Source organism: Carcharhinus amblyrhynchos, chromosome 30 (assembly GCF_965287045.1).
Source record: "Carcharhinus amblyrhynchos chromosome 30, sCarAmb.v2.hapA, whole genome shotgun sequence".
Classification (NCBI taxonomy): domain Eukaryota; kingdom Metazoa; phylum Chordata; class Chondrichthyes; order Carcharhiniformes; family Carcharhinidae; genus Carcharhinus; species Carcharhinus amblyrhynchos.
This window is the reverse complement of record NC_137353.1, coordinates 13,624,983-13,645,715: the sequence shown is the minus strand read 5'-3', so window position 1 is coordinate 13,645,715 and position 20,733 is coordinate 13,624,983. Positions and strand designations below refer to the sequence as shown.

The 20,733-nt window shown below is 46.7% G+C and overlaps 1 protein-coding gene across 2 annotated transcripts in view; it reads right to left on the bottom strand.

The window, feature by feature from the left end:
• plch2a (phospholipase C, eta 2a) overlaps positions 1 to 20,733 on the bottom strand; it is a 170,606-nt gene that overhangs the window by 132,311 nt on the left and 17,562 nt on the right. Inside the window, exons 3-4 of one of the 2 annotated variants that reach the window (XM_080215324.1) lie at positions 14,847 to 15,090; positions 12,744 to 12,873 (exon numbers count right to left, since the gene is read on the bottom strand). In XM_080215324.1, the coding sequence (XP_080071450.1) occupies positions 12,744 to 12,873; positions 14,847 to 15,090 (374 nt within the window). Of the gene's footprint in view, positions 1 to 12,743; positions 12,874 to 14,846; positions 15,091 to 20,733 lie in introns of those variants that run through there. The other variant, XM_080215323.1, reaches the window with a different exon arrangement.

Sequence of the window (20,733 nt, the reverse complement as noted above, 5' to 3'; positions counted from 1 at the left end):
TGACAGTGCGGCACTCCCTCAGTACTGACCCTCTGACAGTGCGGCACTCCCTCAGTACTGACCCTCTGACAGTGCGGCACTCCCTCAGCACTGACCCTGTGACAGTGCAGCACTCCCTCAGTACCGCACTGGAGTATCAGCCTGGATTGCTTAAGCCTCTGGACAATGCTGAAGAGGAAAATCCATTCTTTCAAGTGCATGGCCCAACAGCTTGGAGCTAGAACCCTAGTACAGAATTTGGCCCATCGAGTCTGCATTAACTTTCTGATAGAGCATCCTATCTCGACCCTATCCTCATAACACCACATATTTACCCCACCAATCCTTCTAACCTACACCCTGGGACACTAAGGGGGGCATTTTAGCGTGACCAATCAACCTAACCCGCACTTCTTTGGACTGCAGGAAGAAACCGGAGCACCCAGAGGAGAACGTGCAAACTCCACACAGACAGGGACCCAAGCTGGAAATCGAACACAGGTCCCTGGCACTGTGGGGCAGCAGTGCTAATCACTGCGCCACCGTGCCACCCACACGTTGTATGAATCGCTCTTTCTACGAAGGCAAAATGCAGCCATCAGTGTACACACAGCAAGATCCCAGAAATTGTAAATGAAATGAACGGGTATTTAATCTTCCTGATGTTAGTGGTTGAGAGAAGGATATTGTCCAGTGAGAGAGCCCACCTCTCCTTGTTGTAAGATGCTGTGGGATCTTTAATGTTCACTTGATGCAAAAAGGCCTGGGGCTATGTCTCAACCTGGAGGATGCACTCCCCACCAGTCCAGTGTCCTCTCACAGTGCCAGCCTGGATTGTGTACCACCCTGACTGCCACTCATATCACAAACAAAAATGTCACCAAGCCTCATTTCTTTGAATGGTTATCACAGCTGAACAAGAAGCAAACTGTGCGCGCCAGTTGGATGAGGCATTCCACAAAGAGACAGATGTCATTCGAGATGAACCGATAAATGGGATAATAAGTACTCCATTAGACCCATCTGTAGGTCATGTGTCGGGCTGTTAAATCTGATAGAAATGGGTGCAGAGAGCAGGGACTATTTTTGACTGAGTAATATTGTGCAGCTGAATCACCAGTGATCCAATTCCCTCGGAGCTGAGCTGCCCACATACATCAAACAGCCCCAGTTCTGTCTGGTGTTTCTTCAGCATTCCAGCTGTTTACCTTTGGATCCATCTGACATTTAATCTGCTTGTACAATTCCCCCTGGATTTACCTTCCATGCCTATTAGACAAAACATCCAACTGCAACCTTCACTCCGTTTGGGATTATCTGAGGAGAAAAGGCTGAGGTTTTTCACTCTAGGAGTGTAATGTTCATTGGAATATGTAGAACGGCTTCAACCAGTTATCTCACAGAAAGGCTGATATTGTAATCCTGAGTTTTAAACTCAATGGGGGGATCTTTCCAATCCTGCTCACCAGGGGAATCGTAGCGGGTGAGGGGAGGACCATGCAGAGGTCTATTGACCTCAGATGAGTTTTGGAGGGCGAGCGCAGCTGGAAAATCCTGCTCAATGTGCCAACTGGACTGAATATTCCTGCCTCACCAACTTGGATCCTGTCCTTTCAGTTTTACTATTCATTCTGTTTAAGTTTATTTATTCGTAGGCTTACATTAACATTGCAATGAAGTTACTGTGAAAATACCCTTGTCGCCGCACTCTGGCGCCTGTTCGGGTGCACTGAGGGAGAATTTAGCACAGCCAATGCACCTAACTGGCACGTCTTTCGGACAGTGGGAGGAAACCAGAGCACCCGGAGGAAACCCACGCAGACACGGAGAGAATGTGCAGACACTGCACAGACAGAGAGTGACCCAAGCCGGGAATCGAACCCAGGTCCTGGTGAGGCATCTGGTTTAGTTCCATTGCAGGTTTTTTGATTTCTTTCCCCTTTTTGCATGCTTTCTAACTTAGTCTCCTGTCCAGTATATTGTTGCAGATTGATTCTGCACTATCTGTAACTGGGGTTTAGTATCAGTCCCTGATGTAGCATCTGGCCCGCTGTGTTTGAGATTAGGGAATTGTGTTCAGAATCTGGATGAGGTTGAACTATCCCTGACGTCAACGTGGTGTAAAGTATCCCACCCCCCACCCCCCCCCCCTTCTCCATGTTATAAAAATTCAAAACCCCAGGTCCCACTCATCACAAACATTTTTCTCGGTATAAATTGCATTTTTTTTCGTTTTACTCGATGTGAGACGTGTTGCTGAGCAACAGTGCCATCGAGAGCCTGGAGGGATTTTTGACAAGCACACGTTTGTCATGCACAATGTTCCTTCTGGCTCAGTGCTCTGCTTTCATGGATGTTGAGCTCCGTGTGATTAGGTCGGACCAAATGGAACCAACACTGTCGGTGCTGGAGAGTGGTTTTGGGTTAGCCGACAGCCGGGCTTTGTGCAAGATCCACACGCTCTCCAGTTGGGAGCACTGGATGGCAGGGAATCCTGGACCAATTTATTTCAAAGATCTCAGAATCACCCATGCAGTCAAGTTCACTGCGTTCTGAACCCAGGTTTCTAACTAGCATCACACTGGGTTAGTGCATTTACCCACTAGGGGTCTAAATGCTCAAGATGTGATGTTAATTAAGGCAGCTTTCTGCCTCATCAGATGGCCTGCATCTGACTCAACAGTGTCTTCCATGCTAACTCCTGAATGAGCCTACCATATATTAAGCCAGATCTTTCCTTATATCCTAACTGTGACTGTGACACAATTTGCAGGATTTTACAGCCTCCCTTGTTTCAAAACTGTAAAATCCTACCTGAGGTGAATGGACCTTTCCATTGTCCACCCCTCGCCCGCTCCAATTCCCGTAGCGAGCAGGGCAGTAAAGTTCTGGCCTATGTTCTGAGCCCTCTCCTTTCCTTCTCCCCTATGTACTGTTCCTTTTATTCATTTGTGAGACATGCGTGTCGCTGGCTGGCCAGCAATTATTGCCCATCCCTAGTTACCCTTAAGAAGGTGGTGGTGAGCTGTCTTTTTGAATCGTTGCAGTCCACATGCTGTGGGTTGATCCAAAATGCCATTAGGAAGGGAATTCCAGGATTTTGACCCACTGACTGCAAAGGAACGGCAATATATTTCCAAGTCAGGATGGTGAGTGACTTGGAGTGGAACTTGCAGGTGGTGGTGGTGTTCCCATGTATCTGCTGCCCTTGTCCTTCTAGATGGAAGAGGTGGTGGGTTTGGAAGGTGATGTCTAAGAATCTTTGGTGAATTGCTGCAGTGCATCTTGTAGATAGCACACACTGCTGCTACTGAGCGTCAGTGGTGGAAGGAGTGGATGTTTGTGGATGTGGTGCCAATCAAGCGAGAAGCTTTATCCTGGATGGTGTCAAGCTATGAACGGTATGCTTTGCCTGTATAGCACGTAAGAAATAGTACTTTTCACTGTATCCCAATGCATGTGACAATAATAAATCAAATCAAAAATGATGGTTAACTTTGTGTTAGGCGTCGTCTGGTGTGGCTCAGGGGCCCTAGGCTGGCATGCCAGTCCCGCCACATTTCTTGCAGAGGAAGAGGGGGTGTTGAGGAGCTATAGCATTCACTGATCCCTACTTTTCCTGGGTCCTAAGCTTTGATTCTGTTTGCCCATATAGTCAGCCTCCAGAGGAGACAGCCATCAGTGATAGTGTTCCAGTGTTCATATCTGCCATCTTCATATCATGCATGCGAGTGTACTTGTAGCGGAGGGATGAATGCCCGAGAGGTGATGACCCAGTGCCCGGTTCACTGTGCAGAAGGTCTTTGTGTATACGGCCATTATTTATCCAGTGAATGCGGCCAAGCCAGCGCAGACGATATTGGCTTAGCAATGTATGTTGATGAACCTGGCTTGCTCCAGGAGTTGGTGACCTTGTCCTGCCAAGAGATGCTGAGGATATGTCTGAGACAGTGAATGTGGAAACTGTTCCGCCTTTTCACCTGCCTAGTATATGTTGCCAATGTCTCAACACTCTAACACTCTGCTTAGGCACATTGACCCAAACAGGCACTGGAATGTGGCGACTAGGGGAACTTCACAATAGATTTATTGCAGTGTTAAGTAGTGAGCCTTACTTGTGACAAATAAATAAATAAACTTTAAACTTTAGAGGACTGAGGACACAGTCTTTGGAGTTCTCTTGTTAAATTGCTGCTGTTCCACACTCAGCTGCAAATTTTGAAATGCATGAATTGATTTCAGCACTAAGTGACAGATTGTTAGTGATTGCAGGGCCTCAATATGTGAAGCTATCAACAACCTCCTGCACCAAGATAAAAGCAAAATACTGCGGATGCCGGATTCTGAAACAAAAGCAGAAAATGCTGGAAAATCTCAGCAGGTTGGACAGCATCTGTGGAGAGAGAATAGACATGATGTGGGTATGCCGGCGTTGGACTGGCGTAAACACAGTAAAAAGTCTGACAACACCAGGTTTTAGGACTAAAACCTGGTGTTGTCAGACTTTTTACTGAGAGAGAATAGAGCCAATGTTTTGAGTCAGGAGGATACTACATCCGAAGAGGACACTAGTGACCATGGATTTCCATTGGATTAGTCCATGCTTACACTCAGTGAAGTACTGCAGTAGTCTGCCATTGCCTTCTGCAGTGTGGCTGAACAGGAAGCTTTCCTGCTCCTACCCACCTGCCACCCAGCACAATGCAAGGGATTATAGGCTAATAATTAATCTGATTGCCTGCACAATGAACAGACCTTACGTGGCCTGAAGTGGGTCTTGAACCCAGAGCCTCGATCCCAAGGCAGGTATACTTCCAACGTGCCTCAAGACACGTTCCTGTAGCATAATTCAACAGTTCCCAATCTTCACCTGATGAAGGAGCAGTGCTCCAAATGCTCGATTACCAAATAAACCTGTTGGACTTTAACCTGGTGTTGTGAGACTTCTTACTGTGCCCACCCCAGTCCAACGCCAGTATCTCCGCATCATGGCTACCACTGACACCACAAGACTCACCTAATGAAGGAGCAGTGCTCCAAAAGCTCGTGATACCAAATAAACCTGTTGGACTTTAATCTGGTGTTGTGAGACTTCTTACTGTGCCCATCCCATTCCAACGCCGGTATCTCCGCATCACGGCAACATTTTATATGTCATGGCACACCTCCAGACTACACAAAAACAAATTTGAGGCACACTTCCTATTTTCTCTGTCTTCTTTCCATACCGTGAACTTTGTTTTTAACTTCTCTCTGTCCTCCCTCCTATTTTTTTGTTTGCCTCTCCCTGTCTGTCTCACTTCTCTCTGAGTTTTTGCACACTTTTTGTGCAGGTACATAGGACCTTTGGCTGCAGCACCAAGTCCTGTTGGTCATGTGATGGGCCTGACCAACATCAAAAATCTAAACCACGCATGTAGTTTTACCAACTTTTACAGATGCACCATAGAAAGCACTCTTTCCAGTCATATCACAACTTGGTGTGGCTCCTGCTCTGTCCAAGACCGCAAGGAACTACAAAAGATTGTGACTGTAACCCAATCCATCTCACAAACCAGACTCCCATTCATTGACTCTGTCTATACTTCCTGCTGCCTCGGCAAAGCAGCCAACATAATTAAGAACCTCACGCACCCCGAACATTCTCTCTTCCACCTTCTTCCATCGGGAAAAATATACAAAAGTCAGAGGGCATGTACCAACCGACTCAAGAACAGCTTCTTCCCTGCTGCCATCAGACTTTTGAATGGACCTACCTTGCATTAAGTTGATCCTTCCCTACGCCTTAGGTATGACTGTAACACTACATTCTGCATTCTCTTGTTTCCTTCTCTATGAACGGCATGCTTTGTCTGTATAGCGCACAACAAAAATACTTTTCACTGTTGCTAATACACGTGACAATAATAAATCAAATCAAATTAAGGCAAAATCAAATCAGTATAATAGTTGTGAGAGTTGGAAGTTTGGCATTCTTGCATTTGTCCTGTTAAGTACAAGATGAAAAGCTTCGACAGCATCCTTTCAGCAAAAGAACTGGATGTATCGCTAAGCATTACTTTGACTACACTGTCACAACATATCAAAAATAATGTCTAGTGCAGACATACACACACACAGCTATCTTGAGAAAGCATTCTAATTTAATGTGATTTGTAGATTCACCGTCAAGCCAGGAGTACCAATTGCTTGTACCAGTGGTTAATGTCCTAAATTTATCTTCTACGTGTATTTTCTACGCAGTTGACTATGTTTAATGGACAGGCCTTAATGCAAAAAACTGTTGTTGTTTGTTACTCAGCGGGAAGTGAAAGAGAAACTCCAAAGAGAGAAAGGAGAGGGAGGTTGCTCAATGTGAAAAAAGAGCAAGCCATTGGATTGAAAAAAAGCATATATTTAACAGGGGAAAGAAGAACAAAAACCAGTTGACCTCTTCTCACCAGCATAACTCTGAGACAACATTGGGATACTTAAAAGAGATTTAAAACAGTCAACAGTGATAAGACAATGAAATCTGTGCTCAAAGCTGATTGAATTCAATGATTAGAAGTATGTAAGGGGTCAGAAACGAGGTGAGTGAATGCGAGAAGCAACAGAAACGACACGTTTCCCGCACAAAAGGAAATGACTGCTGGAAATAGGCAAGGATTAGAGTGAACACTGATCTGTGTCAGTTAACGCACGGGAAATTGGCAATGTTACTTAGGGGCTTGGGGAATGGACTCTGTTTCAACACTGAAAACAATCAGAACAACTTTGCCGAGGATTTTCCTGGCCTTCAGGAGAAGATCGTGGAGAGAATTCCAACATAGAATCTCTACAGGGCAGGAGGAGGCCATTCAGCCCATTGAGCCTGCACCGACAACACCCAGGTCCTATCCCCATAACCCCACATATTTACCCTGCTAGTCCCTCTGACATCCCCCTGACATTAAGGGGCAATTTAGCATGACCAATCAACATTTTCAGACTGTGGGAGGAAACTGGAGCACCCGCGAAAAACCCACGCAGACACGGGGAGAACGTGCAAACACCACACAGACAGTGGCCCAAGCTGGGAATCGAACCTTGGCGCTGTGAGGAAACAATGCTAACTACTGTGCCACTGTGCCACCCCAAACAATTTGTTGAGTTTTTACAAAGAACATTTCCCTGTGGTGGGTGGACGGGTAAACACATGATGCGTATATAACTGATTCAAGGTTTCGATTCACTGTTTCATAGCAGTTTACAGCTCAGGAAGCAGCCATTCAGCCCATTGTCTCCATACTGGTCATCTGATTACTCTAATCCCATTTTCCAGCACTTGGCCTGTGGCCCTGGAGGTTATGGAAGTGAGGGTGAATATCACCACCCTCTGAGTCAAAAAGTTTCTCCTCCTAACCTTCTAATTCTTACCTTAAATCTATGCCCCTTCCAGTCACAAATGAAAATCTATAATCATGTCAGTATTTTTGAAGCCTCCCATTTGGTGTAGGAACCATGGATGATGCATAGGAAAAGAGCGAAGGAGCCCAAAAGCCCAAAACCATCAGGAATTTATAGACATTTATCAGGTTATCTGAGGGAATGTACGGGCAGTACGGTGGCACAGTGGTTAGCACTGCTGTCTCTCAGCACCAGGGACCCGGGTTTGATTCTGGCCTGCCATGATTGTCTGTGTGGTGTTTGCATGTTCTCACCGTGTCAGTGTGGGTTTCCTCCAGTTTCCTCCCATATTCCAAAGATGTGTGGGTTAGATGGATTGGCCATGATAAATTGCACCTTAGTGTAAGAGGGACTAGCAGGGTAAATAAGTAGGATAACGGGGAGAGGGCCTGGGTGGGACTGCTTTTGGTGCAGGCTCAATGGGTCAAATGGCCTCCTTCTGCACTGTAGGAATTCTATGATGATTCTATGAAATGGGTTTAGAGATATTAAACTTTAAGATTTGATGAAAAGTGTTGGTGTTAATTGGCAAAGATAAAATGAATGGTAAACTGACTGCCCCTCCCCAAAGGAAGAACGGGATTGGATGACGCAACACTAATCTTCCAATTTCTGCTTGTGTCAAGCATGGCTCCCACACTCCATTGGATAACATATGCTAAAGGGCATGGAAACAGGCCATTCAGCCCAAGCATTCCTTGCTGGTGTTAACGCTCCAATCAAGTCTCCACTTACCTTTCCTCATCTAAATCATTGTAACCGTTTATTCCCTTCTCTCTCACCTTCTCTCATCCCCCCTCAAGTGAATCTATATCATCTACTGCAACCAATCCCAGTGATAGCGGGTTCCACATTCTCCCGACTCTTTGTGTGAAGAGGTTTCTTCTGAATTCTCTATAGGATTTCTCGGTGACTATCTTATATTGATGGCCTCCAGATATGCTCCTCCCCACAACAGGAAATCATCTGTCCATTCCCTTAAACTTAAGAGTTGCCCTGGCATTTCCAGGAAGTTAAAGTTTCACCTCCGGGTCAATCTAAAGATCAGAAAACCTACCAATGCCTCTACTTTTTCAGGATAGGCAACAACACCTCCTCCACGATTATCCTCAACACTGGTGTCCCACAAGGCTGTGTTCTCAGCCCCCTGACTATACTCCTTATACACCTATGACTGTGTGGTCAAATTCCCCTCCAATTTGATTTTCAAGTTTGCTGTTGACTTCACCGTAATGGATTGGATCTTAAACAACAACAAGATGGAGTATAGGAAAAAGATAGAGAATCTGGTGAACTGGTGCGGCAACAATAATCTCTCCCTTATTGTCAACAAAACAAAGGAGATAATCATCAACTTCAGGAAGCCTAGTGGAGGGCGTGCCTGCGTTAATGGGGACGAAGTAGAAATGGTCAAGGTTTCAAGTTTACTGTAACACCACATTCTGCACTCTCTCCTTTCCTTGTCAATGAATGGTGTGTTTTGTCTGTACAGCATGCAAGAAACAATACTTTTCACTGTATACTAATACATGTGACAATAATAAATCAAACTAAATCAAATGCTCTGAGCATTCAAGAGGAAAATCATATTGTGCTTTTTATTGATTATAAAACTAAGTTGAGAATGGGGATGAGAGGCTGTCTGACAACGAGGAGTTATCCAATTGGACAATGAATAATCTGTTTGCTTTCTGAATTCCAAAGGAAAGGGAGGGCCCATGAGGATGGACAGGTCAGTGACCAATGGCCAGAGTGTGGAGGCACGGTGGACAAGGGGCAGCAGATCATGTGACAACAGCACCAGGAATATGTCCAGACAGAACGTGGCAATTCCACATCCTGCTGGAATCTTTGAACTGGTGAACTCGCTGCCAATGTACTGCGACCGGCAATGCCCTCTCTGTCAGAGGCCAGAACTGCATTCAGAGCCCAGCTCAATCTCAATTAATCATCGCTGCCCCAAACGTTGGCAGAAATTAAGGACAGAGCTTGTGCTTTGCAGTCACCCGTTGTCACTCAGTGATGAGTTTTGTCAGTTATTAGCTGGGTTACAGGGTCAGAGATTGGATCACTGAGGTCAGGAGCGCTCACAGCTTTATCCTTAGCTCTCAATAGCTGAGCAAAAACAAGGGATAACGGGTGAAGGAGACGGAAGGGGAAACATGGTCAAATAAAAGCAGGAATTGACACACACATTTTGACTCAATGGGGGCAAGGGGAGAGGCTTGAGCCCAAACTCCGGGTTTTAAAATCAGTAACTCTGTGGAAAACAATTGTGTGTCGCATGGAAACCGATGTGAAGGGTGCAATAACAAGGATTAACGCTCTTCTAATAGACCGTACGACACTTCTGATTATGTGCTAAGCTCAACCATCTGGGCTGGGTGAAGACATATGGCACTTGCTATTAAGTACAGTCGTTACTTAATGGTGTGTGCAATTCTGTAAAGACTGAAGAAATGAGACAATATTATAAGGAGCCCTCAAGCAAAACCTTTACATCAACTGTGATTTTACACGACTTGGCAAGTGTCTGCTGTCTCTTATCAGAATCATTACCGCCTTGGTGTTGCTAGAGGGGATGGGGATGGCAAATATAATGTTCTAGAGGCCACTGAGAGAAGGGCGGGCAGGCGACCATTCACTCTTCATCAGATTGATTTGATTTACAGAACCCATTCTGATCCTGCTTGCATCCCCTCTGCCTCTGCTCCCCCCACCTCCACCACCCTGCCCCCCACCCCCACCATTACCCCCCACCCCCAGGGAAACTGCCAGACACATCGGGCGGTGCACTAAAAAGAATGTCTGCGTTAAAGATATGTCACATGGAAAATGTTCAATCATCTTCAGGCTGGTGGGACATCATTCATGGAATCACTTTCAATCAAATCCCCTTACTCTCCCCACCGTCAGTAAGCAAATGAAAGTCACAGTAAAGGACTGAGGTAGCTCCAGACAGCCTCAATCTCCATCCGACACGAGAACACCTTCTTCCCTGCTGCCATCAGACTTTTGAATGGATCTACCGCGCACTAAGTTGATCTTTCTCTGGCTATGAGTGTAACACTACGTTCTGCACCCTCTCCTTTCCTTCTCCCCATGTACTTTACGCTTATCTGTATAATAAAAGCAAAATACGGTGGATGCTGGAATCTGAAACAAAAACAGAGACTGCTGGAAAATCTCAGCAGGTCTGACAGCATCTGTGGGGAGAGAGTAGAGTCAGTGTTTCACTGTATATTGGGTGAATACTCATTCACCTTGGAGCACCAAAGGGCATGGCCATTCTTCCTAACCTGCACATCTTTGGACTGTGGAAGGACTCTGGAGCACCCGGAGGGGACCCACGCACATATAAGGTGCAAACTCCACACAATTACCCAAGGCTGGAATTGAACCTAGGACCCTGGTGCTGTGAGGCAGCAGTGCTAACCATTGTGTTACTGTGCCACCCTTGTAACTGAAGTTTACTTTTCCCCAAGGAAGTTTTAACTCCCTTTTGCAGACAAATGTCTGCTGGCTCCTCCATGCCTGGAACTGCCGGCAGTCGCTTAAGGAGATTAAGTAATGTGGGAAGGATTAGAGACTCCATTCTGCCCATATTTGTAACTGAGCTAATTCTTTACACAGCCATTGGAAATCATTCTAATCAAATTTGAAAACTTGCGTAAGTCTTCGTGAAACCATTATGAATCATTACATAAACCTTTTACACAAGCCATTAAAAATGGGTTTCAAGTTTGCCTTTGAATACATCTCCATTCCCAGTGCCACCTCCCAGTCATTCTGTTCTCCAAAAGACAGTTCAATTTAATCTTTGCAAATGAGCTGTAACCAGCACAGATCACCTCACATCATTCCTGCTTAGTTGAGAATGAATAATATCATCATCATTTGGATTGGTCCAGTTAAGCTACATTCATTACCCAAACGCACGTTTAAACACAAAGCATTGTGGTTTGGCTTTTATAAATAATAAGGTATCTTTAAAGGATGGACTTGCGGACCACCAAGGTTCAAAAAAAAATAACTTTATTGGAAAGATGTTTACTCTATAGGCTGTTAGGATAGGCTGCCCATTCGCCCGTGCAGATGCCCAATGATATCAGAGAATATCCACAGTGCAAAAGGAGGCCATCAGGTCTGCACAGACTCTCTGACACAGCATCTTACCCAGGCCCATCCCACATAGTTATCCCACATAGTTATCCCCCTAATCTTTGGACACTAAGGAGCAATTCAGCATGGCCAATCCACCTAACCCGCACACCTCTGTGCTGTGGGAGGAAATCTGAGCACCTGGAGGAAACCCATGCAGACACGGGGAGAATGTGCAGACTCCACACAGTCACCCGAGGCCAGAATTAAACCCGGGTCCCAGGAGCAGTGAGGCAGCAGTGCTAACCACATATCATCAGGGTGTCTCGTGATTGGTCCCTTAAAGGGCCCTTGTTCCGACTCAGAATAACGTGAATACACAGCAGGAGACTTGCTCTCTTTGGAAGCAGTTTATAGAAGATGGTTGGTTTGATTGGTGTTTGCTAGTAACTGTCAATTCAAACTAACACACCAGTGCTAATGTGCCCATTATTCCAACTAAATCACTGTGCTGTGATTTACAGGTTGAGAAACACTCTGATGATGAAATGCACACACACTGTCGGTGGTCCTGCATGAATCTGAATTGTATAAAAAATGAGATGGCACCATTCGTATTGGTAATTATTGGGAGGGGTGGCACGGTGGTTAGCACTGCTGCCTTACAGTGCCAGAGACCCAGGTTCAATTCCGGACTCGGGTCACTGTCTGTGTAGAGACTGCACATTCTACGTGTGTCTGCGGGGGTTTCCTCTGGTTTTCTTCCACACTCGTGGACTGGCCATGCTAAATTATTGATCCTTTGTGTCCGGGGATTAACTGGGTAAAAAGTGGACTTACAGGGATAGGGCCTGACTGGGATTGTGGTTGGTGCAGACTCGGTGGGCTGAATGGCCTCCTTCTGCACTGTAGGGATTCTATGATAGCTGAATATGAAGGCAGTTCAGGCAACATCAGAACAATTTGCATTTATGTAGCACCTTAATTGAGCAAACCCTTCATAGGGGCTTCACAGGAGAGTTCACCAGACAGGAACTGAAACTGAACCACATCAGTTACTACACATCAAAATATCTGGGTGGCTGCAAAGGGCTTTGGAACATCATAAGGATAAGAATGGCACTATAGAAAGGCAGATTCTTCATTCCATGTGTCCCTCCCCACTGGAAGATGATATGATTGCGGCAATACCATAGGCGAGGATTTATACAATATGAACAGAGTTTGCCTCTTACCTTGAACATCTGCTTCACTTTCTGGCGGGGCAGGTTAACATTGAGTTTGTGCATCAGCTGCAGGACCTCCCCAACACTCAGGCAACCATCACCATTCTTATCCGCCTCGGCAAATGTCTGCTTCAGCCACATGGATAACAGTTAAGGACAACACAGAGAACTAGCCCTCACCTTCCTTTAGAGATCATGATGTATTGACCAGTGGAGTGGGATAGTCTGTGGGATCGGCCTTCCTTTATCCCATGTCTTCCATGTTGAGCAGGAACCAAAAAAACCTTCTGCCAAAAAAAATCAACTTGGGTCTGATGGACCCAGACATCAAACTGGGATACTGAAGGATTGTTCTGGGAATTTCACAGAATACTGCAGCGCAGAAGAGGCCCTTCAGCCCATCGAGCCTACACTAACACATGACAGGCACTGACCTGTCCACCTAATCCTACTTGCCAGCACCTTGCCCATAGCCCTGAATGTTATGGCATGCCAAGTACTTACCCATTTTAAAGGATGTGAGGCATCCTGCCTCCACCACCCTCCCGGGCAGCGCATTCCAGGCCATCACTACTCTCTGGGTAAAAACGTTTTTCCTCAAATCTCCCCGAATCCTCCCACCCCTCACTTTTAACTTGTGTCACCTTGTAACTGAACTTAAATTGGGAGAGGTTCAGGAAATTCAGATACAAAGGAAGATGTCGAAGGATTTTATTCAAGTTTATTTTACTATCAGTGTCACGAGTAGGTTTACATTAATACTGCAATGAAGTTACTGTGGCCTCCAGTGCAGGATGAGGCCATTCAGCCCATCGCGCCTCCGCTGACGACAATCGCACCCAGGCCCTATTCCTGCAATCCCATGTATTTGCCCTGCTAGTCCCCTCTGACACTAAGGGACAATTTAGCATGGCCAATCCACCTAACCCGCACGTCTTTGGAGTGTGGGAAGCAAACTCACGCAGACACAAGGAGAAAGTGCAGACTCTGCACAGACAGTGACCAGGGCTGGAATTGAACTCGGCTCCCTGGCACTGTGAGGCAGCCGTGCTAACCACTGTGCCACCGTGCCAGCCTGCAGCATTCTTGGAGTATTATACCCTCCTTGTTGTCGAAATAATCAGATTAATGCTGCCTTGCACCAGCTCTTTCTGGCGATTTGAAGATTGTGAGCTATTTGTGATTAATATTGAAGACTCTTGCAGTGTCGCATCGCCTGCACCAATCCTTTTTCTCGCCCATTTAGACGGCAGAGCTTCCCTTCCTCGCCCAGGGCAGCCGTTGAGCTCCATGGTTTATTGGCAGCACTGCGCTGCCTGATGTTAATGTCACACTCATTACTATTAATGAGCTTAAGGCAGGAAGATAAAAAACAAAGAGCCCAACTGCCCATCTCATCACAGCACTCTCTCCTAACACTGGTGAAAGGTGAGAGTGTTAACAGATATCCACAGCGGAACAAAACAAACTGAAACTCCGATGAGCTGCCACTGAGATGCAGTTTCCTGGATCTTACTCCCAGTGAGGGCAGAAGCAGAACCAATTCTTTTTTGGATGCATCAGATAGCAACAGAGACACAGCTAAATGCTACTGAGAGATTGGTGCATTGGAGAGAGGCTAGACTCCGGTCAATTCTATTGACTGACTTTTAAGGAGCGTTTTTATGATTTTTTTTAGGATTGAGAAAAATCTATCAAGTGAACGTAACCCTGTTCTCTGGATCAATCTGGCACAGTAGTGCGTATTGCTCCCTCACAGCGCCAGGAACCTGGATTCGATTCCCGGGTTGGGTCACTGCCTGTGTGGAGTTTGCACCTTCTCCCCGTGTCTGCGTGGGTTTCCTCTGGGTGCTCCGGTTTCCTCCCACAATCCGAAAGATGTGCTGGTTAGGGTGCATTGGCCGTGCTGAATTCTCCCTCAGTGTACCCTAACAGGTGCCACTATGTGGCGACTAGGGGATTTTCACAGTAACTTCATTGCAGTGTTAATATAAGCCTACTTGTGACACTGAATAAAAACTCAAAAGCTTAAAACTTAAGCAGGATGGCCCTCTTCTGAAACAATTTTTGTTAGGTGTCAAGAAGCCGGAATGATGATATCGGGAAGGATATTGGTCGCGTGTCCTCTGCCGCTTCGAGAGGCTGTCTTCATCGCTGATCCCTGCCATTAAGTATTTGAGGCCGGTGATCCATGTTCGAGCCTCCTCGCCGTTCGAGGAAACCAGGTCGAGAGACTCCATGTGGTCCCCATAATAAATACTGAAGCAGCAGTTTGGGTCGAAGCTTCCGTCCGGGTAACGCTGGAAGATCTCCGACTGTTTCCCCTCACACACTTCCCGGATCGCATCGATTGAAACTGGGAAGAAGTTATAAAAAGAGAAAGATTAAATAATCCCCAACAGCATCGACACAGTCTAATCAGAAAGGACAACGCGTCGTCCTGGACCCCTGGAAGCTCCGAAACACTTCACCATCCATGATGTACCCTTTGAGTTGTGATGCTGTAAGGGAAACGCAGAAGTGAACTGGCGCACAGCAGAACCCCACAATGTGGTCTGTTCCATCGCTCTTGGCTGAGGGATCAGTAGTGGCCCACAACACCACAAAGCTGAAGGGATGACCACGCCACCCCCCGCCCGAGTGATATGAACCCATCTCAATCTGGGACACAAAGCAGACCGGAATTGGAGGGTGGCAGGGCTGGGGGGGTCACAGAGGTACTGAGGGGTGACAATGTGGAGGGATTTTGAACAGCCCGTCACGTACTGAACCACAACTGCTCCCATTTCTACCTTTCTTGTCATTCCTTTTGAACATTAAAGAGCTATATATAAGCAGTTCTTATTGCCATGGTAACAGGATGGCACTGGGGTTAGAATGCTGGCCTCTCAAACCCGGTTTATGAACCTGCACACACTGACTCGGAGCCTCTGGGTTAGAAAATTGCATTTGGTTAATCACCGAGTGGTATCTCACTGAGAAGTGGATTTGTTCGAGGGGAGGGGTGGGGTATTGGGTGAGTGTGGGGAATGGAGAGGTGGGGTAATGCTGCTGTTCTGGGACTTTGCTGAGAATGCAATGTCAGAGCTAGAGAGAGCGAGGAGCTTTACCCTGTGCCTGTCTCTCTCGACGGCCCTTTACCCGATTGGTTTCCTGACTTGCACAGCCTTGGTGAGCAGTGGTACAACAGCGGAAATCTGGGTGAAATACTGGCCCAGTTTCCCGCTAGGCCGGAGTTCCGCCGACCACATGGATGCCTCTTGGTTCGAGTCAAAGGTCACTTGCCCTTTTTTAGGCAGGACCGGCCCAGGATGGTTGGGCGGCGTTCTCACCTCGGAGTAGGAAGGCTGTTGGAAGTTCCACTCCGGGGATCTGAGCATAAACTCTCGGCACTGAGGGAGTGCTGCACGGTCGAATGTGTCGTCTTTCAGATGGAGCCTAAAACGGAGGCCCTGGCTCCATTCCCACTGTTTGGAAGAGGAACGAGGGAGCCTTCCCCAGTGTCCTGACCAAGGCTTAACCCTCACGCCAAAAGAGGTTATCTGGTCATAATGACATTGTGGTGTGTGAGAACTTGAGATGCTCAATCACCTCACTGCTTTGGGACGGGTTCAGGTGGTGCTACAGAAATGCAAAGTCATTTTATCCCCCTGACGTCTGTCTTGAGGTTTCCCCCGGGAGGGTGGTGTAATTTGGAATCAGCGGCGGGGGGGGGGTAGTTTCTAAATCTTGGCACAAAGTCATGTGAGTATCTGCTAGTGGGAGAGGTGGGTCACTTTCTACAGAACATGGCACAGCCCTTGTAATGGGGTTTCCTGGCCTATTCCTTTTGTAATCCCAGCATTCTGTGCCCCAGCACGCAATGCCCCCTCCCCACTCCACCATGATGGTGCTGGATCTGAGGGGGCACACACTGGGAAATATCCCTCATTGTCTATCCACAATTCCAATCATACGGTACAGGATGATCTCACACAGCTCCCAGCATACAAACTGGCTCTTTGAAAGCTCCATTCATCCATCCTGCTCGTTCCCCAAACTCCTGCAAATGTTTTCTTCTCAACAACACGCCCGGATTCACTGTTGAATTTGGGTGAGGTCTCTCTCAGTGAGCAGGTGAGGAGATGAGGACTTGTCCCCTCAGGAGGTCTCTGTCACACTCCCTGCCTCACACACACTGCTTCTTCCTAAAGCACCCACCAGGAATATTTAACAATATGTTAATGGGGATGGCACGGTGGCACAGTGGTTAGCACTGCTGCCTCACAGCACCAGGGAGCTAGGGTCGATTCCCAGGTGGGATCACTGTCTGAATGGAGTCTGTATATTCTCCCCGTGTCTGTGTGGGTTTTCTCCAGTTGCTCCGGTTTTTTTCCCCACAGGCCAAAGATAGAAACGTAGAAACTGCAGGATCCCGACTGCGTGGAACATTCCATTCAGCCATCGAACCTGCACCAACAACAATCCTAGCCAGGCCCTGTCCCCATAATCCCACATATTTATCCCTCTAACATACACATCCTGAGACACTAAGTAGCAATTTAGCATGTCCAATGTCCCAAAGATGTGCAGGTTAGGTGTGGATTGGCCATGCTAAATTGATCCTTAATGTTCAAAGATGTGTAGGTTAGGGGGATTAGCGAGTTAAATACGTGGGGTTACTGGTATAAGGCCTGGGTAAGATACTCTGTCAAAGAGGCGGCGCAGACTCAAAGGGCTGAATGGCCTCCTTCTGCACTATATTATATGATTAATAAGACCTTGACAAGAGTCATAGAGTGATAGACTTTTCCAAAAAGAGGCCCTTTGGCTGATCGTGTCTTGCTGACCATCGAGCACCTATCTGTTCTAATCCCATCTTCCGAGGAAGGAAATAATACTGGTGTTAATTATTGGTAATTCCTTTGTTATTATACTCCATAGTCACTTTCCCCCGGTATCTCTTCAATGTGTTGTCAGCAATTGTTACTGATTACCACCTTATTACACCCAACCACATTGCATCTTGGTGATTCGTAACATAATTACATGCTAATATGTTTGTAATTATGCCATTATTCAAGGAGTGTGAAGTTGAGCATTGTTTTGTGTTGTTCCCATTACCGATCTATTCCCAGCTTTATATCGAGTGACACCACATTGAGAGACAGAGAGCCACCTTGGAGAGCTGTCAACTGAGCTCATTAGCGCCTACTTGGTCGGAGTCTGAAACTGCTGTCCTGCCCGTTTGGTGTCAGGCTCAAGTCTGTTCTAATGGAAGAAGGACAAGGGGAAGGGAAACAGGGTGAGGGAGGAACAAAGCGGAGAGAGAAGAGAAAGGGGAGGGGAGGCGTAAAAAAGAATAGTTAGAGAAGGAGAGAGAGGCAGCAGAGAAAAATGTGGAGAGAGAGAGGTTGAAGGGGAGGAGGTAAGAGAGGGGGCGCCATGGTGGCATTGCGCTTAGCACAGCGCCAGGGACCCACAATTCCAGTCCATATCTGTGTGGGTTTCCTCCGGGTGTTCCAGTTTTCTTCCACAATCCAAAGATGTGCAGGTTAGGTGGATCGGCCATGCTAAATTGTTCTTTATGTCCAAAGATGTGTTGGCTAGGGGGATTAACGGGGTAAATACGTGGAGTTCTGTGATGAGGGCCTGGATAGGATGCTATATCATTGGTGTAGACTCAATGGGCTGAATGGCCTTCATCTGCACTGTAGCGGTTCTATGAATATGTGGAGTTATGGGAATAGGGCCTTGGTAGGATGCTTTGTCTTCAGTGCAGACTCAATGGGCTGAATGGCCTTCATCTGCACTGTAGCGGTTCTATGAATATGTGGAGTTATGGGAATAGGGCCTTGGTAGGATGCTTTGTCTTCAGTGCAGACTCAATGGGCTGAATGGCCTTCATCTGCACTGTAGCGGTTCTATGATTCTATGATGTATTGTGATGGGAGGGGAGAGGGAAGGGGGGGAGAATTGAGAGATGGAAAGAGGAGGAGTAACCACGGCCTGTTATAAGAGAGGAGGGGAGAGGGATAGTCGAGAATGATGGTGGAAGATGAAGGGTATTGAAGAAAGTAGAGGAACTGGAAGAAGAATGGGAGGGAAGAGTGGGAGGGAAGAATGGGAGGGAAGAGAGGGAAAGGAGTGAATATTAAGAAAGAGAGAGAGACAGATAGATGAGGGGACGGTTGAAGAGGGGAAAGGCAGAAGGAAGAGTTCACAGAAATAGAAATACACATCATTTGATCAGGCAACATGATAATTCACTGAAAGGAATTTGAAAACTGTACTGGCATCCTCTAAACAAACTGAAGGTCAGCACAGTGTACAGTATCTAAGGAAATGAAATCGTATCCTTGACGGTGAATGTGATCGGATTTTTATAACCCCCTTCATAAGCTCAGGACATTCAAACCACACCACAGCCAAAGAAATACTTCCAAAGTGTAGTGCAGGAAATGGGCCAACCAAATCGACACAGCAAGATCCCAAAATGGCAATGTGATAATAACCTGACAATCTATTTTAGTGATGTTATTTGAGGGATAAGTGTTGCCCAGGGCAGCAGAGAGAACTCCCCTGTTCCCCTTTGAAATGGTATGTGATCTGTTAAGCACCATGTAAGGGTCTCAGTATAGCCTGACATTGGAAAGACCAAGTAGCACTCTCTCGGTACTGGACTTAAACATCCACAATGTCCAGAACCAAGAGGCAAGGACATCCTCCAGAGATGCAAAGCAGGTTATGTCTTGAGAGCAGAGGATCCTTGATCTCCTTCTCTGGGCTGATCACAGAGTGATGCCTTCCTTAGCAACTGGCATCAAACCAAACGTCACATTCAAACTGAACAGGCCGGCACAGTGGCACTGTGGTTAGCACTACTGCCTCACAGTGCCAGGGATCCGGGTTCAATTCTAGCCTCGGGGCACTGTCTGCGCAGAGTCTGCACATTCTCCCCATGTCTGTGTGGGTTTCCTCCGGGTGCTCTGGTTTCCTCCCAAAGCCCAAAGATGTGCAGGTTAGGGTGATTGGTCATGCTGAATTGATTATTAGTGTCGGGGGATTAGCAGGGTAAATACATGGGGTTACGGGGATAGGGCCTGGGTGGGATTGTTGTTGGTGGCAACTTGATGGGCCAAATGGCCTCCTTCTGCACTCTAAGGATTCTATAAATCAATGGAACCTCATCGGAATGGTTGAGGTGACTGTCAAAGATCCCATGATGTGATCACAAGAAGAGTTCTTGCAGTGCCCTGGTTAACATACATCTGCCAACCAACACTGTCTAATCTCATCAGAGCTCTGAAGAAAAGGTTCGATCTGAAACTTTAACCCTGTTTCACTCTCCACAACTGCTGCCAGACCTGCTGTGCGTTTCCAGCGTTTTCTGTTGTTATTTCAGATTCCCAGTGTCTGCGGTATTTTATTCTTATGCATCATGCTGGTCCCCCCCATCTCACTGCTTGTCTGAGGGACCCTTGTGTGTATTACCCTTACTCAAATAGCCACAACCGGGGTAGCTCAGAGTGAGAACTGTCATTGCATCAGTTGGCGGACATGGAAAGGTGGTTCCCAGAATGGTACAGGGTTTGAGAAAACAGACAAGGGAAACTTCCCATTTCTATTCCACACATCTAACTGGACAATTGAATTGTTATTTTGGAATTATGCAGATTCACACTGCTGTTCGAGTTAAGTTTTAGTTTATTTATCAGTATCACAAGTAGGCTTATATTAACATTGCATGAAGTTGCTGTGAAAATCCCCGAGTCACCACACTCTGGCACCTGTTTGGGTACATTGAGGGAGAATTTATCACGTCGTTCGGACTGTCGGAGGAAACCCACGCAGACACGGGGAGAACGTGCAGACTCTGCACGGACAGTGATCTGAGCCGGGAATTGAACTTGGATCCCCGGGGCTGTGAGACAGCAGTGTTAACCACAGTGCCACCGTGCCATATTCAATTGCCTTGTCCTAATGCCAGACTAAACTGTTGCATATTGTGGGATTATAG